General features: G+C 48.8%; 1 protein-coding gene across 1 annotated transcript in view; it reads right to left on the bottom strand.

Moving 5' to 3' along the window:
* Positions 1 to 22480, bottom strand: part of TTLL10 (tubulin tyrosine ligase like 10) — an 86425-nt gene that overhangs the window by 40453 nt on the left and 23492 nt on the right. The window contains exons 2-5 of the mRNA XM_033156298.1: positions 9484 to 9631; positions 8079 to 8285; positions 6995 to 7184; positions 92 to 672 (exon numbers count right to left, since the gene is read on the bottom strand). Coding sequence (XP_033012189.1) covers positions 92 to 672; positions 6995 to 7184; positions 8079 to 8285; positions 9484 to 9631 — 1126 coding nt within the window. The remainder of the gene's footprint in view (positions 1 to 91; positions 673 to 6994; positions 7185 to 8078; positions 8286 to 9483; positions 9632 to 22480) is intronic.

Raw genomic sequence — 22480 nt, 5'->3', positions numbered from 1 at the left:
GCGAGACTGCTTTTCTATCTAACCCTCGGGGAGCGAGGCTCCTGGATTCTCCTGATGCCACCCATGGAGATCCCTCAAGGGCTCTGATTACCTCCTCGTCCTCTGCGCTTCTTCCTCCGCTTGCCAGCGCCGCCCGCTAAGGCCCCCTTGGAGTTTACCTTCAAGCTCGAGTGGGACATTGGGAGTGGGTTTCCGACGGAGTGCTGAGTGGGCCCAGGCGGCCTCGCCTCTGTGCCGGCTTCCTGGCCATAAGCAGGACCCTCCTCACACCCTCCTTCCTCCTGGGCCGGGCTCCCCTCCAGCGAAACCTCGCTGCCTCCCGCCCTTGGGCCTGCAGCCTCCAGCGGGGTCCTTTCCGGAGACTGTCTCTGGGCTTGGCCAGTCCCTTTAACCCGGTCTCCTTTAACTGGGTTTGTCTCAAGGTCCCCTGAATTCATTCCGGAGGGACCCTGGAGGCCCAAGCCCTCTGCTTGCTCACTGCTGCTCAGTTCAAAGTTGCTGACTGTCTCCGCAATGGGCTGCAGTCTGAGCGCCATCTCTTCTGACCTCAGCGGAGGCTGCGGCCTGCTTTCCTCAGCGCCCACATCCTCGCCTTGCTCACTTGGAAGACTGAAGATTGATCGCTTGCTGGGGAGCTCCATGGCTGACGCCCATCTGTGCTCTGGGCAGTGGCTGTGAAAACAACCAAAGAGGAACTGCAAGTTCAGACAGCAATGGAGCCAATGTGGAAGAAACCAGGGTTTGAACCCCTCACCCCGCCGTGAAGCTCACCGGAGTGGCCTGAGGGCAGTCCCTGCCTCAGCGTTGCCTACCCTACAGGGTTGTTGTGGCAATAAAATGGGGAGGGGGAGAGAACCGTGCCTGCCACCTTGAGTTCCTTGGAGGAAAAGATGGGATTTAAATCCAATCCATTACCAACCAACCAACCATCACTGCCTAGAGATGAATGGGTCTGTCAATTTCGCTTCTCTGTCTCCTCAATTTTCAAATCTTAAACCCAGTTCTCCACATTTCTGTGCCAATCTGAGATGTTTGTGGGTTTTTTTAAAATCCTCCTAAAAATGCACCAGCATTTTAAGGAAAATAATATCCTAATAACACACACCCACACCCACACCCACACTTTTTGCATGCAGGTTTGCCACATAGACACATTTCTGTGAAACAATTTTCCAAAATATAATACAGTTTTATGCTCTTTTCACTAGTATATACATTCTACTGCAAACCTTACCCTGGTATATGCATTTTAGTACACATTACTTGGCTAGAGAGCTGCATTGCAAAATTCAAAGAAGTGTGAATTTTGAAGGATGCCTATGTTTCAGTTTGCAGCATTATTATTATTATTATTATTATTATTATTATTATTATTATTATTTCAATTTGTATACTGCCCTTCATCCATAGATCTCTGGGCAGTTCACAACGTGTTGTCTGGAAAGTGTGAATCATAGTTTGCCCTTAAATGTGAATTCCCCACCCCCACCCCAATCCCTTATTCTGCCACATGCCATAATAGTATGTTAGTGGTAGATTTATACTGGACAGTCCATACACTGGCCACATTCACACCATACATTTAAAGTGCAGTAATACCACTTTAAACAGCCAGGGAGATGTGTTTTGCACAGAGTGCTGAGAGTTGTTAGGAAACCTCCTATTCCTATGGAAGAACTACAGACCCCAGAGTTCCCTGCGAAGAGGGATTGGTTGTTAGGCCACTCTGGGAACTGCAACTCCTGAAGGGAATAGGGCTCTCCCTTGAAACTACACAACTAGATGGCCCAATGGTCTGACTCCACACCAGGGAGCTTTCTGCGTTCCCATTTCCTAATGGAAGGGCCAAAGCTCAGTAGCAGAGTATCTGCTTTGCATGCAGAAGGTCCCAAATTCAACCTCTGGCATCTGCAGGTAGGGCTGGGAGAGACCCCTGCCTGAAACCCTGGAGAGCTGCTGCTGCCAGTCAGTGTAGACAGTACTGAGCTAAGCAGACCAATGGTCGGACTCAGGGTAAGGCAGCTTGCCTATGTGATAAAGGAAGACCCAACCCAAACAGAAAGCAAAGTAACAGAAGCTCTAACCTTAACTTGGCACGCCCTAAATGCTTTAATAAAGCATTGGTGGGTTTGTATTCCAGCCGAGCCATACGGAAGTCTAAAGCCAGCCAAACTCCAGGCTTCCCAAGCAGGCTCGGGGTTTCAGAGGCTCGATGTGTTTTTTGCTCTGTGCTCAGGCGACACCAGCTTCTCAGGCGGCCCAGCCCTGGCACTCTGAGCATCTATAGGCAGCAAACTATTTTTCCCTCTTCCTGGGCAGCTCAGAGACAGGTCTCAGCACTATCAACAAGGGCCAGTCGCCTAGCAACTGCTGCTTAGGAACTGTTGCTAGAATTGTGAATTATTTCCTGCATTAGTGAGCAGGCTTGATTTCTGCCCCGGGGACTGTGTGGTACATGTGTTTGAGGGCTCCAGGTTTGCAGGGGCACAGTGGGCCCTTCTGAGTCCCGGTAGGCCTTTGCCCGGCCTCCCACAATGCCCTGGGTCAATGCGAGCCAGAGGCATTGTGGGAAATCAAAATGGCAGTCAGTACTGGGCCAGGGGATGGAACTAAAGGGAAAGTGGGGTGCCCACAGAGATGGAAGCACATAGGCCCTATCAGAACAGGGCTGGCACTGGGCATTATGAAAAGTCCTCACTACCATGTGCCAGTGGTGTGTCAAGCTTGTTCCAAGGCATCCCAATAAATTGCCGCAGGAAACTTTGCACTCTGGAATGCTGGGAGCAGAAGGCAGAATGACAGCAGGGCTCCACAAATCTATACAATGATGGCCTTGGTCCACCAAACTCATAATTGTCTACTCTGACTGGCAGTGGCGCTCCAGGTGTTTCAGACAGGGCACCATTCCCAGCCCGACCTGGGGAAGCTCTGCCCCTCCCCATCACTCATAATGAAAAACAAGTGAGCTTGGAATTGGCTGCGGAAGCCTGAGTGGGCGGAGTCAGTCCGGGGCCTGAAGGTTCTTCGCAGAGAAGGCTGCCACCTGCAGTTCTAAAGGCTCACCACACGGGGCAGCTGTGCATAGATCCTGGCAACACCAAGGGCATTGGGAACCTGCTGGGTTTTGTACGGAGCTCTGTGCATGCCCCGTTGGCACAAGGGCCCAGTTCATGTCCCGCCCCTGTTCACATCAGCAGTGCGCACTGAAAAGCCGCCACCTCAACAGCCAACTTGATGTGATTGTGCACATGCTCATAGCAAGATTCCTTTGGTGTGAGGTCCCCATGGTCGAACTCTGGAATTCGCTCCCATGGAAGGTAGTGATGGCCACCAACTGGGATGGCTTAAGAAGAGGATTTGGGCTCCTCCACTCTTACCTTTTGCCCTGTGCTTTCTAGGAACAGGTCCACGTTTTAAAGCAGGGGTCGGCAACCTAAGGCCCATGGGCCACAAGCGGCCCATGGAGGACGTTTAACCGGCCCACGAGCTGCCCCCAAACCAAGCCACCTGCTCAAAGAGTCCCCGTGCGCTGTGCTAAACTGGCACAGTGCAGCAAAGGGACTTGCTTTCGCTGCGCCAGAAATCGTGTCTGCGCATGTGCAAATGCTGGAAATCACGGGCCCACAAAGGGATATCTGCTGGAGTGAACCGTTCCAGGCAAGGTAAACCTTGCTGACCCCTGTTTTAAAGCACTGTGTCCCGGTGCTTTCTCCCCTGACCCCGCCTCCCCCATGAAAACCTACTCTTTAATATTGAATTGGAGCAAATGGCAATTAGGGCTTTCCACGGAATTGCCATTTGCTCCAATTCAGCAGTAAAGAACAAGTTTTCACCAGGGCAAAAAACAGCAACAACACCAGCACTCAGATATGGACCTGGAAGGTGGGAGATTGGGGGGGGGGTCTCTACCTCTCTGCGTGTGGAAAAATTACAGGATATATTATATAAATATGGTAAAGGGTCTTATGGGTATTTTCTTTCTCTTCCTCTCTTCTCTTTTTTCTCTGGCATTATTACTACTACTACTACTACTACTACTATTCCTGTTTTGTAGATAGCCTAATTCTTACTGTATTTTATATATATATAAAATCCAGTAGTTTTTTTTAAAAAGAAAGCCCAAACCTGTTACCTGAGCAAAAGTAAGTGTGGATGAACTCTTAGTCAAATTCATGGAGACTCTCCAATGGCTACTAGCCACAATGGCTACGTTGAACCTTCACTGTCGGAGGCAAATTGTCTCTGAGTAATACCAGTTGCTGGAACTGCAAGTGGGGCGAGTGCTGCTGAAGTCAGGTCCTACTCACAGACTTTCCACTGGGACACCTGGCTGACCACCATGAGAAGAGGATGCTGGACTGGATGAGCCTTTGGCCTTATTCCGAAGAGCTTAAGTTCTTCCTCTGACTACAATATGTGGCAAGTCTATTGCATTTGAAGGCTTCTTCCGGATGACCTGTTTATTGAGCATTCATCCTGATTTCCTTGCACCTTGCTTACGCGGAGGTTAGACTACAGTATTGATGGAGCATTCTCTCTTATTGGTTTCTGGGGAAGTCATACCTGATTTGCTTGTGGGATGGTGATACCATAATGATTCTGATATGCTCTCTGGAGGACGGGGTGTGGACCCAGAGCATTCCCCATCCTGCACTTAACGATATCATGTAACAATTCTGGGTCTACAAACTAGAGGAACAAGGAATGGCCCAAAACCACTTTATTCTTCAGAGCATCTGAAACAACGTCTAGGTCTCTGGAACTGCCTGAATCATGTGACCTTAAGGCAAGTCTTCAAATGTCCAAATTCTCAACACCAAGGAAATAAATTATAAATTGTTGAGCTAGGGTGCTGTATTCCCCTTTACTTGTGCAAACCCAAATTTCCAGTTATGTGATTGTATGTGTAATACAAAATCTGGACCATCTGCAGGTGACCCTACTCATTCTCCTGAGTTGGGGCCATGGGAGTGTGTTCCAAAGTCCTGCCTTAACAGCGTCACTGTAAGAGACCCTCTCAGTGCCCACTGAGACTGGTGGTGGTGGTGATGATGATGATGATGATGATAATAATAATAATAATAATAATAATAATAATAATAATAACAATTTATTTATACCCCGCCCATCTGGCTGGGTTTCCCCAGCCACTCTGGGCGGCTTCCAGCAGGATATCAAAAACACAGTAAAAGATCAAACATTAAAAGCTGCCTTCAGATGTCTTCTAAAAGTCAGATAGTTGTCTATTTCTTTGACATCTGGTGGGAGGGCGTTCCACAGGGCGGGCACCACTACCGAGAAGGCCCTCTGCCTGGTTCCCTGTAACTTCCCTTCTTGCAGTGAGGGAACCGCCAGAAGGCCCTTGGCGCTGGACCTCAGTGTCTGGGCAGAACGATGGTGGGTGGAGACGCTCCTTCAGGTATACTGGTGAGGAAAGATGGCAGGGAGACCAACAGTGGGTGGAGCTGGCAAATGCTAGGCTTGTCCCCATCTTCCTCCCTGCTGGGTTCTACGTGGCAATGCTGAGACTAAGGAGCAGGAGGAAGCACACAGCCATCCCCTGGGCTGAGTGGAACTAAGATGACCAGCAGGTGGGGTCCAGCTCAGGGCAGACCGAGGTTGGTCTAATGCACCAGCCTCTGCTAGGCCCGCAAGCACTTTTGCAGAACGGCAGCTGGTATTACGCACACCAGGTTCACTGGCCTTTCTGGGTTGCAACTGAGCTTTTCAGATCATCATTCTTCTCTGAGCAGCAGCAGCTTAAACCGCGGCTCAGGCAGAGCCTTTGAAATTGTAATGACACCTTTGATTTCCAATCTGCAGGCGGAGGCCAGGGCACCGGAGACCAGGAGTGAGGAGAGGGAAAGCGGGGAGGGAGAGTTTCAGGAGACAATGGTGGGTGTTGACCATTTCCAGAGGCGCCGTGCTGGGGATGAAAAATTATACGGTCCTCGACGCCAACGGAATGACAATGGCTGGGTGGCGGGGAGCGTTAGGGGGAAACACACCCGGGGAGGGCTGCAAAGTCCAGAGCCGTGGAGGTGATCGAAACAAGCCTTGCTTGCCGCTTCCTTTTGGCTGCCGCAAGGAAACTAGGCATCGCTTGGGAAGTTTGCGAGAAACACACACATCCCAAATTAAGCATGCATGACGGACAGAAGATGAATTTTCAGCGGGGATCCTGGGAGTGGCCCATCGAAAGACTATAAGATGAGAACGGCTGGATCGCGTCAATGGCCCAGTTAGTTTTCTCAAGGGCCAACCAGATGTCCATTATGGGAAGCCTGGTAGAGCTGTATGTGAGTGCTGCAGCACCAACTCTGCCCACCTGTGATTTCCAGCACCTGGTATTCGGAGGCATGATGCCTCTGGCAGTAGAGGCAGAACAAAGACATCATGGCTAGTAGCTACCGGTAGCTCCTTGAATTCATCTACTCCTCTTTTGAAGCCATCAAAGTTGATGCCTCCTGTGGCAGTGAGTTCCACAGTTTAACTATATGCTTTTTATAGGACTTTTATCTATTGCGAATCATCCAACAGCTTCATTGGATGTCCATGAGTTTCTAATGTTATGTGAGAGGGAGAAACGCTTTTCTCTCTGCACAATGTGAAAGGGTGCCTTTCCTTGACCTGCTCCTTTTCTAGGTGCAGGGATATTTGAAACACTTCATCGCTGTGTCAGCGGAAAGGGCCATCAAAACCAGCACCCTGTTCTTGCAAGGGCCAACCAGATGATCACGGGAAGCCGATGAGCGATTCCTGAGCGCAACAATATTCTCTCCACTTGCAATGCCTAGCAGGTGGAATTCAGAGTCCTACTGCCTTCGACAGGAGAGGTAGAACATAGTTATAATGGCTGGTAGCCACTGATAGTCTTCTCATCTGTGGATTTGCCTAACTCTCTTTTAAAGCCAATTTAACTAGGTGCTGCATGGAGAAGTCCTCCTTTCTGCCTGCCCCGAATCTCCCAGCATTCAACAGGGCAGACACTTGCCTGACACAGATGCCTTGGAGCCACGTCTCGATGGATTTGAAGTGGTACTCCATGTCCCCATAGGTGCTGGAGACAAACTTGAAGGAATCAAAGACTTGTGATTTGCCCCGTTTCCACCTGGCCCCTAGGCTGCGCTCTCCATACCCCAACCAGATTTCCACATGGACAATGTCGTGGGGCTGCCTTTTTCCTGCAGAGAGGGAAGGAGTACAGTACATCTTGGAAAGCGGCTTTTGAAAACTGGCGTGTTTAGCTACACCTGGAAGGGGTGAGGAAGAGGGGAGCCTTAATGCATCAAAATTCTGGCACTGGAGAATCCCCTCATCGCCTGCCCTAGGAAGAGGAAGAAAGCGGATTCAGATGGTCCCATGAGGGGTGTGTGTGTGCTGAAGGGTTCAGATGAAGACAGAAAGCAGTGTCTGAATGGAGTGGCAAGACATTTCGAAGGCAAGATTTTGAGGCCATCAGGCACATTTGGAATTTTGAGGAAGTGCTGCTGGCATATGTCATGAAATGGCTGCCCTGGGCGATGTGGAGCATCACAAAATGGCTGCCATGAGGGTATGGCATATTATAAAATGGCTGCTGGGGATGTGGTATATCACCAACATGGCACCTTTTGGGTGAAGTGGTGCCTGCAAGGCCTTCCCCTGGTGCCCTCAAAGATGCTCAGTGCTCCCCTCACCACCTTTGATTCCCTTGACAAAGTACATAGAGCTGAAGGAGGAAGTTTGGAGAGCAACACTCTTTCCCACTTTGTTTTTCAACTCAGTGTGCTTTTCAAGGCTCGGATTAAGTCTATTGGATCTGGCTTTTGCCCAGTTCCCTTGGCAAAGCCAAGTGTGTGTTTCCTCCTGCTTGCTTGGTTTCTTGGAGCAGGGAAGTTGACCCTGGGGGGTGGGAGGGAGAGAGGTGTTCAGAGGGCACCTGCTGAAAAATAGAAATGTGCCCATGGAATCCCCGCCCCCCCAAAAACCCCGATGACAATTGGTGAGCTTGAGATAAGAAGAAAGGCAAAAGGATGGTAGGGACATTCAGAAAAGGACAGGAAGAGGAGTATGATGGACATCACAGGCCACATTACGTTGTGTGTCAAAGTAAGTTCCTGAAATGAAGATGAGATCTCCTGGTTTCAGATATTCCTCGCTGGGTAATGTAATAGGAAGAGTGTCATACTGATAAGCTTGGTTTCCTAAGCCCATGCAGAAGCCAAACTCTTCTGTCAGGTCCCACATTACTCTCCGGATGAACCCGCAGCAGTCCAGGAAGAGCGGAGAGTTGTATTCTGGAGCTGGGGAAGAAATTGAAGCAAAGGTCAGTTGGAAAGTGGAATATTGTTGAAGCAAAATGGCAGCCTCAAGCAGAACGTCCGGAGGGAAAATGAGCAATGGGGAACAGATGAGCAGACCAGGGACTCAGCTACATTAGTCAAGAAACAGCATGCAACACCAGATGGCACCAGAGAGCAAAACAATTTCTAAGCAATTTTCCATAGTGGTTTTTTTTTCCTTTTAATGATTTAATTTCTTACTTATTTATAGTGTTTCTTTTCTGGCATGTAGATCCACCCCAGGTAAGAAGAAACTCCAGTGTCCCATCCTTAACAGCAAATGACCAGAGTCCTCATTGAAGCTCCTCATTGCAGAGTATGAAGGAAGGACCTTGCCTTTGATGGAAAGCACGAGACTCATAATCTCAAGTGTCGTGGGTTCAAGCCCCATGTTGGGTGACAGATTCCTGCAGGGTGTTGAGCTAGATGACCTTCCGCCTGTTTTTTTAGTCCCAGCACACTACCACAGTCAGTCATCATCCTGCGGCCACTGAGCATGCTCAGGATTCACTGAGGCTGTTTTGTGTGTGTTGGGGGGGGGAACCCTGTTCCTTTGGAGGGTTTCTCACACACAGAGAGACTGGGACTCCTGAAAATCTCGGGGCTCCCAACAGCTGATAAAAGACTGTGTGAGAGGCAGGAAAGGGGAGAGCTCCCAGAGTGAGATGCTGGGGGAAAAGGAAAATGCTTCTTGGTGAGAGATGGGAGGGTACAGCCTTAGCTGAATGGGATAAAAGTTAGGCTATATCCGTGAGAGAAGACCGTGTATTCTTTCAGCTCTTTTCTTTCTTTTTACTATTTTCGTTTAGATTAGTTTTTTTATTGCAATGTGAAAAGTTTTTTTTTTTTTAAAAAAAAATATTTTTAAAAAGAAGGAAAGAAAAGAAGAACCTACATGGTGGAGGGGGAAGGGGTTCTTTTGCTCGGATCCTGCTTGCAATATCCCCACAGGCATCTTGTCGGCCAATGTGAAAGCAAGATGCTGGACTAGATGGGCCACTGGCCTCATCCAGCAGGGCTCTTTTGACGTCCTTACGGAAGAAAAGTGTTCTGAGGGGATTGCTTATTTCAGCAGTATTTTGGTGTCACGGGGAGTCTCCCTTTCCTACGCCCTCGCTTTCCGAAAACAAAGCAGCCTGGGGAAGCAAACGGCTCTTACTTCCAGCTTGATGGTATTTCTGTGCGTAAGGCACGCCGATGTAACTCTTCGCCTGCTCGAGGAACTTCATCCGGAGTTTCCACTGGTCATCCGGATGCAGATTTCTGGGTACAGGCGCTTTCTTCTGAGCGACCCTCCTGAGTTCCTCCTAGAACCAAAGGAAGTGAGCGGGGAGTGAAATGGAAGCAAACTCACGAGTCGCTCGGACTTTGGGGCGCATTGCTGTACATGACAAGGAAAGCACCATTAAAGCCTCTCTTCTTCCCTCTCCCTCTCTCATAAAGAACCCAAGAACGCAACCATTAGGCAAAGCAGCATACAAACATGTGAATATTAGGCGAGATTTACCAATGAATTTTCGCGAGGGCTCTTTAAAAAAGAAAGAAAACGAATTCCCCACTCCCGCCCCACCCTCCTCTCCTGAACCTGGGAGCGAATCCTCAGTTAGCAACAACCAAACAGCCGCTTTGCTCCAGGTGAAATCCTGCTGATTTGACAGAAAGGTGGAGGCACACACAGCCAGCCCCGCTGAGATTACAAAAAAGGACCTGCCGCTGCTGTCAGGACCGCACCAACTAAGCCGAAATGAATCCTGTATTGCAGGGGGTTGGACTAGATGGCCCTTGGAGTGTCTCTTCAAACTCTGCAATTCTGCGATTCAGTGAATAAATCACAAAATTATGTGGAGATGGGAAAAGCAGACTGGAGACTGGAAAAAGCGAGAAACTGAGAGAAATTGAAATGGGCCATGTAGCCCTGGTGATATTGCTAGACTCAAATGCCCATCAGCTCCAGCCTTTGTAGCCAAGCATGGGAGTTGCACTTCAGAAACGCGAGTGGCACTGTGGTCTAAACCACTGAGCCTCTTGGGCTTGCCGATCAGAAGGTTGGCGGTTCGAATCCCCGCTACAGGGTGAGCTCCCGTTGCTCTGTCCCAGCTCCTGCCAACCTAGCAGTTCGAAAGCATGCCAGTGCAAGTAGACAAATAGGTACCATTGCAGCAGTAAGGTAAACGGTGTTTCCGTGCACTCTGGTTTCCGTCATTGTGGCCCGTTGTGCCAGAAGCGGTTTAGTCATGCTGGCCACATGACCCAGAAAGCTGTCTGTGGACGAACACCGGCTCCCTCAGCCTGAAAGCGAGATGAGTACCGCAACCCCAGAGTTGCCTTTGACTGGACTTAACCGTCCAGGGGTCCTTTACCTTTACCTTTTACCTGGACTTTAGCAACATCTGGAGGTCATAGACCTGGTAGGCCAAAATATATGGAGAGCAGCGGATTGTGGAAGGCTGGTCTGCACCAGGGGGGATGAACCTTTTCCCCTCCAGATGTTGGACTCCCATCAGCGCTGACCAGAAGGGCCAGTGATGGTGGGATTTGTAGTCTATCAACATCTGGAGGGCTACAGCTTCTCCAGCCCAGTTCTGCACAGACTGGCAGTGGCTCTCCAGGGTTTCGGACACGCCTCTCCTTCCTCAGACCCAATTCTGTGCATTTCTGAAGAGCAGTGAGAGACATCCTCTTGCACGAGCCCTTGCAAATGTCCACCAGTTGCTGCTTAACTCTGCCAATGTGAATACAGGAGAAGGACAAATCTCCTAAAAGGCCATCCAGGCTGGCAAATAAGCTGATTTCAACAGAGGCCACAAGATGGCACTGTAGAGTCATCTCTGTTTCCTTCCCACCTGCTCTGCTCTTGCTAGAAAATACTATATTCTTATGCTCAACCCCACTTTTCCAAGCAGGTAATGAGTCAGAGCATTCACTTGGGTTTGGTTGTTGGGGAAGGGGGTCTTTGGGGAGATTGTTGGTGCTTCCTAATATTTGTGTGTGCTAGCAAATATATAGGTTAAACCAGTGCTTTTAAATACTGCCAATGAGGCAAAACTTAGATTTACAAAATGATTAGTGGTATGCGTACCCCTGCGTCCCCCCATAAAAAAAGCACTGGGTTAAGCAGAGGCAAGAAGCACAAACTCTCCAACAGACTATAAAAGTCCTCTGCTTCCTTCCACATCAGATACCCAGGTGTATCCAGGTGGTCTGGAGGAGGTCAAATTTAACTCTCTGTGTCTCACTCAGACTTAGGGATGGACGGATCGGTCCTTTTTGGTTTCTCTCATTTTCCCAGTCTTCCGTTCAGTTCGCCACATTTCCCTGTCAGTTTGAGAACTTTGTTTTTAAGGCCTGACAAAACCCACCAGCATTTTATAGCACACATTTCTCCTCCTAACATGTGCATTTTTGCAAAGGGATTTCCCCCCAACAGAATGCATTTCATTTTATTTTCAGTAACAGATGCATATATGTGCACACTTCCTCCTAATATTAGATACATATTGCATATGCCTTTGGTTGGAGAACTGCCCCACAAAATTTGGAAATGGGTGAATCTCCAAGGATTAGCTGCATTTCGGCTCACGGAAGTGCAATTAGGAGGGTTTTCTACTTAGAGTAGACTCAGTGAATAGAACAGGCGTGGCATCAAATGAAGCTGAGTGTTGGAGGATTTACGACAGATAAAGAAAGCTCTTGGCTAAAGTGTGGAATTTGGCCATTGTGGGAACAGAGTGCTAGACTAGATGGGCCATTTGCCTGATCCAGCAGGCTTCTGTTATGTCTAACTTGAATTAATTAATTTCAGTAAAACTTACTAGGGAGACAGCCTCAGATTGCACCTGGGTTACCTCATCCTTAGCTGGGAGTGAGGAGAAGGAGGTCTTCCTCTCTCTTCTGAGGGGGACTCTACTTGTTTAGAACTGTTCCCCAAATAGTCCTGCAACACAAAACCAGTTACCTAAGTATTTAGTTTACCTAACAATAGGAGGTGCCTGGTTGGAACCAGCAGACAGGTTTGACCAACTTTCAGCCGGCCTTCTGGTCCCATTAACCCTCTCCTGTCTAACCACCAATCTGACAGCAATAATTCATTGGTGGTGTATGTCTGTTGCTGCTCCGTTCCCTTTCTCCCCTTGCCAGAGGATGAGCAGAGGGTGCATTTCTCAAAGACCCTCAATTCCTTTAAGGCTCAGGAATCAAGATGCAAAGACAAAATAATGCCTGGGAACCGTCAGGCAAATCACGGACAGTGCAGGTGCATATTCAACACACACACACACACACACACCCTGGTAAGAACTATAAATCTGAGGCTTTGTTAAGAGCAAAACTGAGAGGGATCTAGCTGTACAGTGGTACCTCGGGCTAAGAACTTAATTCGTTCTGGAGGTCTGTACTTAACCTGAAACTGTTCTTAACTTGAGGTACCACTTTAGCTAACGGGGCCTCCCGCTGCCACTGCGCCGCCGCCACACGATTTCTGTTCTCATCCTGAAGCAAAGTTCTTAACCTGAGGTACTATTTCTGGGTTAGCAGAGTCTGTAACCTGAAGCGTCTCTAACCCGAGGTACCACTGTAGTTTAGAGCTGATAAAGACCAGCATTCCTCAACCTGGTGCTTCTCAGATGTTTTGGAATCATGAAGAAGTTGCATTTCTGCACTCAAGTGTCACAAAATGAGACAACGTTGTTCATCAAGGCCTTCACCACTTCTAGGGCCTGCATGTTCTTGGCCAGCACATCTATCCATCATCCTTGATTGTAACTGCTTATTACTGCACACTCTTCTGTTAGAAGCACAGGAGCTGGAGGAAAGTTGGCAACTTTTACTTGGCTAAACCAAGAAATTTGGGGGCAGGGAGCTCTATATAACCTTGTTTGTAACCCTACTGCAGGCTTGTATTAAAAGAGCCAGGGGAGGATGGTTCATTAGGTGAATGGAACAATACTCCACCAACCTCAATGCCTTTGCTTCTTACTTCAACCAGTCCAGAGAATGGCACTGCCTGTCAACCTCCTCCTCAGACTCCCTTTGCCGATCTCAGCAGGGAAGAGGAGGATGGGGGACAAAACTAGAATTCATTGGCTCTGCCTCTCATTGGCTCTGGCGCCACCTACTGTCAGGCTCCCTGCCTTCTCCCCCAATGTGCAACCAGCCACTACTGTGGGGATCCCTGGGACAGAGTTAGTGGCAAATGAGTGGGATACAACCCCCAAACCCAGAATCCCGTGTTTGAAGGTGACCCGGGAGGGCGGAAAGCAAAAGAAAAAACATGACACAGCCAGCTCCTGTCTTCTTGTTCTTTACCCTGCCTGCATTTCCTGGCAGCCACAGGTTAAAATCTCAGTAGCTCTGTTGACGTGGGAGTCACTTGCCAACTGCGGCTTCCTGGCATGCCACCCACACTCATATTCCTAGGGGGGTGTAGCTTCATAGCAACCAGTACATATCATCTGATGCTGTATTCGCAACTGTGAGGGGCGGGGAAGCGGAGGCAGGGCGAAGTCTGGGGGGGGAGCCAGAAGAAAAGCAGGCCTCTGAGTCCCTATGCCAACCTTGTCTCCCCCCTCCAAAGCTCATCCTTAGGCAGCGGAGACTGGTATATTGGGGCAAATAGGGCAGTGCCCCACCAACTTCAGCCTGCCACAAGCCAGCCTCCACCTGCCTGCCTTCTCTCTTAGATCCAGTCCACCTGCCTGCCATCTTCTTCCTCCTCAACCTCAATGTTGCCCCTTGCAGAATTCAGCAGGGGGAATTGGAGGATGGCTGCAAAACCAGAATCAGTTGGTTCTGCCTGCCAGTAAGAGCTGTTTTGACAGTGGGATGGTCTCCCTCGGGAGGTTGCGGACTCTCCTTCCTTGGAGGTTTTCAAGCAGAGATTGGATGGCCATCTGTCATGGATGCTTTAGCTGAGATTCCTGCATTGCAGGGGGCTGCACTAGATGACCCTCGGTGTCCAACTCTAAGATTCTGAGATTCTGGTCTCCTGTTCCAGCTGCACTGATCTCAAGGACTCTGTGTTGGGAAAGGACACTCTCCATCAGTTCCAGAAGGGGGCTGAGCTGTTAAAACCACAGCCCTGCATTACTAGCAGTGAAAGATTCAGGAAATGGGCCTTAGCTGGGGATTCCTCCTCCTCCTCCTCCTCCTCCTCCCTCTCTGCCATTCCCAACCAGCCTCAAGTTTGGGTGGAGTTAGCCTACCTTTCCCTGACATTGCTCCAGATCCCGCCAGGCGCCCAAAGAACAGGTTCCAGCTTGCAGAGCGGCAGCCAAGAGCAGAGGGGAAGTGAGGTTGGCTTGAAAAGAAGTGGACCTGGAGTCGCTCCTCAAAAGTACTCCCCCCCCAAAAAAAAAACATAAGAAGATTACTAAGGTTGGATCAGGCCAGTGGCTTATCGTGTCCAGCATCCTGTACTCACAATGGCCAGTGGGATGCCTGTGGGAAACTGCCATGCAGGACCTGAGCATAAGAGCTACAGTACCTATAGCGGTTTCGCAGTAAATCCCTCTTCCCAGGGAACTCTGGGGATTGTAGTTATGGGATGGAAATGGGGGTCTCCCAACAACTCCCAGCACCCTTAACAAACAACAGTCCCCAGGACTCTCTGGGGGAAGCCATGGCTGTATCTAGTTGTTTTAAGTTCTTTACATGGGTGGTGTGGATGGATGTCCTACTGCACAACAACAACAACAACAACAACAACAACAACAACAACAACAACAACAACAGAGCCAGTGTGGTGTAGTGGTTAAGAGCGGTAGACTCGTAATCTGGGGAACCGGGTTCGCGTCTCCACTCCTCCACATGCAGCTGCTGGGTGACCTTGGGCTAGTCACACTTCTCTGAAGTCTCTCAGCCCCACTCACATCACAGAGTGTTTGTTGTGGGGGAGGAAGGGAAAGGAGAATGTTAGCCGCTTTGAGACTCCTTCGGGTAGTGAAAAGCGGGATATCAAATCCAAACTCCTCCTCTTCTTCTTCTTCTTCTTCTTCTTCTTCTTCTTCTTCTTCTTATTTATACTCCGCCCACCTGGCTGGGTTGCCCAGCTACTCTGGGCGGATTCCAACATATATAAAACCATAATAAAACATTAAAAACTTCCCTATACAGGGCTGCCTTAACACCTTCAGATGTCTTCCAAAGGTTGTAGAGTTACTTATCTCCCTGGCTCAGCAGTCGCATAGCTCCATACCCTCCAACATTTCTCTGAGGAGAATTGAGATATCCTAAAGAAAAGCGGGATCAAATCAGAAACAGGGATGGCTTCTGTAAATCTGGGACTGTTCCTGGGAAATAGGGAGCCTTGGAGGGGCTGAAATGCCCTTTAGTGCCATGAGAATGGAAGATTCAAACAATAGATGCCTCTTTCAGAGGGGAAGATGATTATGGGAGACTGGAGGACTTATTTCAGCATAGCACGGCTGAAGCAAGAAGCCTGCCAGGCATCTTCCTTAGGATCACAGGCTTGTTTGATTGCATTCTGTCCACGACTGCTGAGTTCTGGGTAAGGACTCCTAAAGCCTGCAAGATATATTTGATTTTCTTCTGTGTCCATACCCCAGCCTTGTCTCAGCCACTGTTTAATGTTTAAACAAGCTGTGTAAAAAGGGAAGCGTCATCTCCAGGTTGTGCTGGAGGGAGAAGGAGACGGCATGGCAGTCCCAGGTGCCGTAAGAAGTCAAGGCCCACCCCAGAGGTCTCCTCTGGACTTTAACTGCATAAGATAGGTCTTTGGAACCTCTGGATGTTGCTGAACTGCCACTCCCAACAATGCCCTCACAGCATTTCCAGGGCTGGATTTTAATCGCATGGTATTATCCAAAATGTTGTTTGTATCCTCTCCTTTTTTTAAAGAACTAAAGTAAAATACTACTGTTTGATGTGTTGTTTCTCAAACCAGCTTCACACTGACTGCAGCCCTTAAGCCATTCCTAATTCATCACATTTAAGAATATAAGCAAAGCCTGCTGGATGAGTCCAATGGCCCATCTAGTCCAGCCTTCTGTTCTCACAGTGGCCAGCCAGGTGCCTCTGGGAAGCTCAAAAGCAGGACCTGAACATAAGAGCCCTTGTGGTTTCCAGCAACTCCTACCGTGGAGGCAGAGCATAGCCATCTTGCTTAGCAGCCATTGATAGCCTTGAATTTGCGTAATCTATTTTTAAAACCAGGCCATCACTGCCTCCTATAGGAATGAGTTCCACAGTTTAACTATGTAAGGAAAGCAGATTCTTCTATCTGTCCTGAATCTTCCAACACTTGGCTTTGTTGGATGTCAGTGAGTTCTAGTGTCATGAGAGAAGGAGAAAAACTTTGCTCTAGCCACTGTCTTTTAATGGATAGTGTAATTGTGAGTTTGGAACCACCGTGCCAAAGAATGGGTAAAGTCATGCCAAAAGCATGTTTTGGTATGCCATCTTGATTCAAAATGGTGCTTGGAATCCAAACATCAATAGAGACCTCCACCCCACGTCAGGTTTGGCAATGGTGTCTCGAGAGGCAGTCGAACCTATGTTTAAAAACAGGTGAAGTCATGACAAAGCTATGGTTTGGTCCACCATCTTGAATAAAAATGGTGCCTGGCATCCATTGATGGAGACTGCTACCCCCACCTCACAGGAACCCCTATGCCAAGTTTGGCAATGATGTTCAAGAGATGGTTGAGCCTATGCAAAAACAAACAAACAAACAACAAACAAACAAACAAAAACCACAGGCAAAACTACACCAAAGCAACATTTGGGCCCTCCATCTTGATTCAAAATGGTGGCCGGCATCCCAGTTGCCAGGAAAAGGGTCATCGCCACCTTGTTGAGTTGGGTGATGATATATCAAGAGGAAGCCAAAACCCAGCCAGATGGGCGGGGTAGAAATAAATTATTATTATTATTATTATTATTATTATTATTATTATTATTATTATTATTATTATTATTAACAAACAGGCAGTCAAGACAAACCACTTTCCAAAATATACAGCCGATTCTTCATTCTCTCTTTTGCTTTTTCTTAATATGACATTTTTATGGTGTTTCTTACAGAGATTTTAAACTGTGGGTCCTGCTTTGGGCAATTTCCTCCCTCTCATTTTGAAGATTGCAGACAGGTGAAAGAAATAACCAAGACACAGATGACATCAAGAGTGCCTTGGTCAGCTCTCAGGAGTTCCGCAGTGCGCTTCTGAGATGTTTATTTGTCCTCCGGTGCCCGGCTTTGCCGAGGGTGGGGGTGAATGGGAAGGAAAATGGAAGAGACTGTGTTGGGTCAAGGAGACTTGAGCGGAGGAAGCGTCTGAAGTGGCTGCTTTCCTGATGTCCTTCATTTTCGCCTGTCAGAGAACATTCCCTGCGCGTAAAGTCTAAGGAGAGGTGACCTTCAGATTGCCAAGCGAGATGCAGAATGAGATGACAGGAAGCGCCCTGAGAACACTGAGATATTGGGGGGGGGGAGTGTGTTGCAGTAAAGATGGAGTGTGCTCTACTGCCAAACTGCAAAGGTATTGTGCCTGGACCTTCTCAGTCTATTGGGGTGAATGGGGCCCTGTCCCATCAACCTCCGTTCCTGCTCAGTCAGTCCCCATTTGCCTGCTTCCTTCCTTACAACCAGCCCAGCTTCCTTCTCTTCAGTATCAGTGTTGCCTTTGTATAATAGTGCTCAGAGTGCTGAACTAGGACCGGGGAGGCCAGGTTCAAATCCCCCACTTGGCCACGAAGCTAACTAGGTGTCCTTGGGGCAGTCACTGCCTCTCAGCCTAACCTACTTGCGGGGATTAAATGAGGAGAGGGGAACCATGTGCGCTGCCACCTTGAGCTCCTTGAAGGGGTGTGAATGTACACAATAGCCAGCTGTTCTGCACATGAACCACTCACATTTCACTTTACACACACACACACACACACACACACACACACACACACACACACTGGTGGGGAGAGATAATGGAATGGGAAGTGGTCATGGCTGACAAGCACCTGGGATTGGACCTCAACACTGTGACATCCTCTCGCAAGTTTCACCTCTCCCTTCCTAAAGGTAAGCCCTCCAGAGATCAAGTTCTTCTGCCATTCTCAACAAAAGAAGACCAGCGTGGGTGGGGAGAGAAAGTGAATCTTTGCACTTTTAAAAACCTAATTCACCTACCAATAAAGTGGATGGATGTTTCGTATACAAATGTACTTATTTGCTGTGCTTATTCTCACAAATTGGCAGGATTAAAGCTTGCGCGCCACAGAGGGTGGTGAACGACACCCCCCCCTTGAAATATTGAGTTTTCTGTTGCTTTTCCATGAGTTTGAAAACCACCCGCTTTGGAAACAGCAGGGAAAGAAAGAGCAAGGGGCAGGGGAGAGAAAAACCGGGCATCTCACCCCTGTCTGTTTTCTGCTGTCTGCCAAGTACTCACCAGCAACAAAGACCTGGTTGTGATCTGGGGACTAACTTGCTTGAAACATCACTCTAGACTCCTCTGCTCAGACAGAAGGCCCACCAAGCCTTTTCTGGCAACGTTTCGGACTGAGGCGGGTCATGCCTATTGATCTTCAGAACAAAGACGTTACCCGGGATGGAGTCGACGGGGAGGGGAGGGCAAGGGCAGAGTTCTTCAAAGTGGGTGAAGGGGCAGGCAGAAGGAAGGAGGGAGGCTGGGAAGCTGCATCTGGAAATTGGCGTGGTTGTGCGTGGGAGAGAGTCTGGTTTGTTTCCAGGAATGCATGACCGGAGAAAAAGGCTGTCCAATGCGAGTTAAATTTTGCCTCCAAGGCACCAGGTGCAGGCTATAGCACCAGCGGTAAAATAGTGCCTGCCTGCCTTGGTATCTGCATCAGTTTTACTGATGAAAGCTTTGACACCTCCCACCCACCCACCCACCCACATGTACAGAGCTCTTGTCATAGCTGTCAACTTTCCCTTTTTTTGCGGGAAATTCCCTTATTCCAGCGCCGTTTCCCGCTGCAAAAAAAGGGAAGGTTGGCAGCTATGGTTGTGCTTTTAACAGCCAATCATTCAACCAGTGCAACATCCTGGCATCGCTGCAGCTGCATGCCTGCCCCGGTTGGATTTCTGCTTCTTGCCTACAGCTGATGCTGCCTTCTGAGAAGTGGCTGAGCAGCTCTGGTCACGTAAGCTCTCAGAAGGTTGCGGGTTCAAATCCTGCGGCTGCCCCAGCTGAGTTAGAAGGTGCAGAGGACATAGCAGCCTACTCCTAGGGGGCAAGATCCCTTTGGCCCCCCTCAATAAAATATTAGCCCTGTGTCCCAGTTGATTGGCATTGCCATCCAAATGGGGTGTGTGCATGCCACATCATGTGATCGATTATGTGGGGCGGGACTTCTCCCCCCCCCCATATTTTACTTAAGTTGGCACCCCTGGCAGAGGCTCATGCCTTGGAAATTTGCAGGTTGGAGAAGGAAGACCCATTGCTCTGTGACAGTTGATATGGAGCTGACCCCACATTTTCCTTAGAATGACAACATTGAATTGGGTCACTTTGATTCATAAAGAGTTTTGTGGGGTGTCTTGCAAAAACACTTTACTCAAAAACAGACCCTCATTTTTAAAAGGCACCCCACAACATATTGGGGTGGGGAGACAGTGGAAGCTGCCTTATACAGACCACTGGTCCATCTAGCTTAGTTTGGTCTTCACTGACTAGCTACAAGTCTCCAGGGTTTCAGGCAGGAAGTCTCTCCCAGCCCAACCTGGAGATGCTGGGGATTGAAACTGGGACCTTCTGCATGCAAAGCAGATGCTCTACCACTGAGCTACAGCCCTTCGCTTAAGACACAGGAAGCTGCCATATAACAAGTCAGAGCACTCAACATTGTCTACACTGACTGGCAGTGGCTCTCCAAGGTTTAAGGTGGAATATATGGTTGTGAGGCTTTGTTTGGTTTTTTTGCAGGTGGGAGAGGGGTCAGGCTTTATGCCCGAGTCCCTTCTAATTCCTGGAACCAGCGAGGATACAATTGTTGGAATAGCCAGTCTAGCTTCTTGATAATGGCCCTAAGTACGGGTTCCTAGGATAATAAAGGAAGTGGCTCTGTGCCAGAGGGCAAAGGGGTGGCTCCCTCAACTGGCTGGTAGTTAGAAGGACAAAAGGGACAGTCTAGGTGTGTGAGGGCTGGGCTAAACGCAGGAGGCAAGCAGAAGTCATATATATGCTTGATTTCCCCTTGAATCCAAGGTTGTGGCTATGGGAGAAGCAAGATCTTCAGGGTGTTAATGCTGCGAGCCCTTCCATCGTAGGCTCAGGTTGTATATTTGTGTAACTAAACCATATATCATAAAGACGCCACCATCTCCACAGTGCCTCATTCCAAGGAAACCAAACCCAGGGTAAATGCCTGGAATGAAGCACCACTCAGAGATTAGCATGATGTGCAACTGTTTCTATATCTATACCTAACATTCAAGGCACCCATGTATTAGATAGAGCATACCTTTAAAAAACAAAACAAAAAACTAGAATATTCCATACACAATGCCTGCGCAATTTGGACCTTGCGAAACACGAGATTCTCAAGGTCCGGGAAAGGAAATGAGGCTGCTGGATATCAAGAGAGTTGCATCCTCCCGTCCTCAGAGTATACCTTTCCCCCTTGTTCTATAGATCACACAAACCTCCTCTCCTTTCTGTGTTTGTCTAACCATCATTTTGTGTGACACATCACAGTTTCTTGCAGACGTGAATGGTTTGCGATGGGTGGGGGTATAGGTAAAGGAGACATTGGCTTGTAAACAGAACTCACTGCTCTAATTGAAAGTGACTCCTTCTGTTTGTCAAGCCTCTCCTTGGCTCACCGGCCTCGTAACAGTGGCTTAATATTTGTCCTCGCAGGCTTGGAGTCTATGAATAGCAAAGCAAACGTACATATCTGTGGTTTGTGTGTGCTTTACTGCTTCTCCCTTCAGCTTCCCCCCATCTTCGGATTTTACAGTGTTTGCAGGCAGAGAAGGCAGAGAACTGCATCTCCCACAATTCCTTGCAAGGGGTTGGATTCCCAAGGGAGGATAAAGCTCAGCTTAAGTGTTACGTGGTTGTTGCTGGGCTGAGGTGACACAGCACTGAGGAATCTTTGATTTCTGGCAGACAAAGAAAGGGGAAGTTACCTGGGAAAGCATGCCGTAGCTTGGTTACAGAGCAACTGATTTGCCAACGTGGAGATGCCAACGATTGGTGCTGGGACCTTCTCCAGGTCGGGGGAACCACATTTTTGAATGCTTCTCTATGGAGAAATCTCTCTGCAAGTGGAAAGCTAGCATACCTGGGCTGAAAATGATTTCCCTGCGGATCCAGCTTTTATTTGCAAGTCAGACCACTGGTCCGTCTAGCACAGTATCTGCACAGACTGGCAATGGCCCTCCAAGGTTTTTTTTTTGGGGGGGGGAGGGTTAATTCCAAGCCCTACCCAGAGAATGACACTGGGGGCTTTGGCGTGCAAAGCATGCGCTCTCTTAACCACTGTGCAAAAGGCTGTGAATGCATCCGCGGGCTGCTGCTGTGGAATGAGGAAGCAGCTGCAGGCGTGAACATGTGGCGGGGTGGAAGCTAAATTCCATTTAAGCTTTTAATACCCCCTCCGGCATCAAAGTACGGCAAAGGTTTCTGTCCCCTTGAGCTTAATATGGCCACTCCTGTGGGTTGTACCCCTGCAAACTGCAGGGGTGTGTGGTGGTGGTGGTTCACTAGGAAAGCCAAGTGATGTCCCTTAAGGAAAACCTTCACCTAGAAATGAGAACGTCCAAGGGAAATATTCTATAGCTTAATATTCTCACTAATATACTGGTTTTGTATCCTACTGGTCTCCAGGCGGGAAGGCAGTTTTCAGGGCAACAGGAGATGACCACTGGGTGATACAACAGGAGCGGGAGTCTCTCTTCCCAGAGAGTGTTGGTATAGGACCTGCGTTCAAATCCCCTCTCAGCCACAGAGCTCACAGAGTGACCTTGAACTAACCTCCCTCTCTCTGCCCAGCCTACCTCATGTCTCATGTACTGCAGTCCTCCGGAGCTGAATGCTCCGGGAATATCTGTGTGCTGCACCTTGCTTGCCAATGGCATACTTACTGCCTTCACTCCAAGGCTCCGCCTGTGTAACAGATCCTATGTTAGAGGCGAAAGTTAGATTGTGTGACCCTCTGATTCTTTGAAATGTCTCCCG

Source organism: Lacerta agilis, chromosome 8 (assembly GCF_009819535.1).
Source record: "Lacerta agilis isolate rLacAgi1 chromosome 8, rLacAgi1.pri, whole genome shotgun sequence".
Taxonomy (NCBI): domain Eukaryota; kingdom Metazoa; phylum Chordata; class Lepidosauria; order Squamata; family Lacertidae; genus Lacerta; species Lacerta agilis.
Note: the sequence above shows the minus strand (reverse complement) of the source record. Positions and strands in the feature narration are given on the sequence as shown.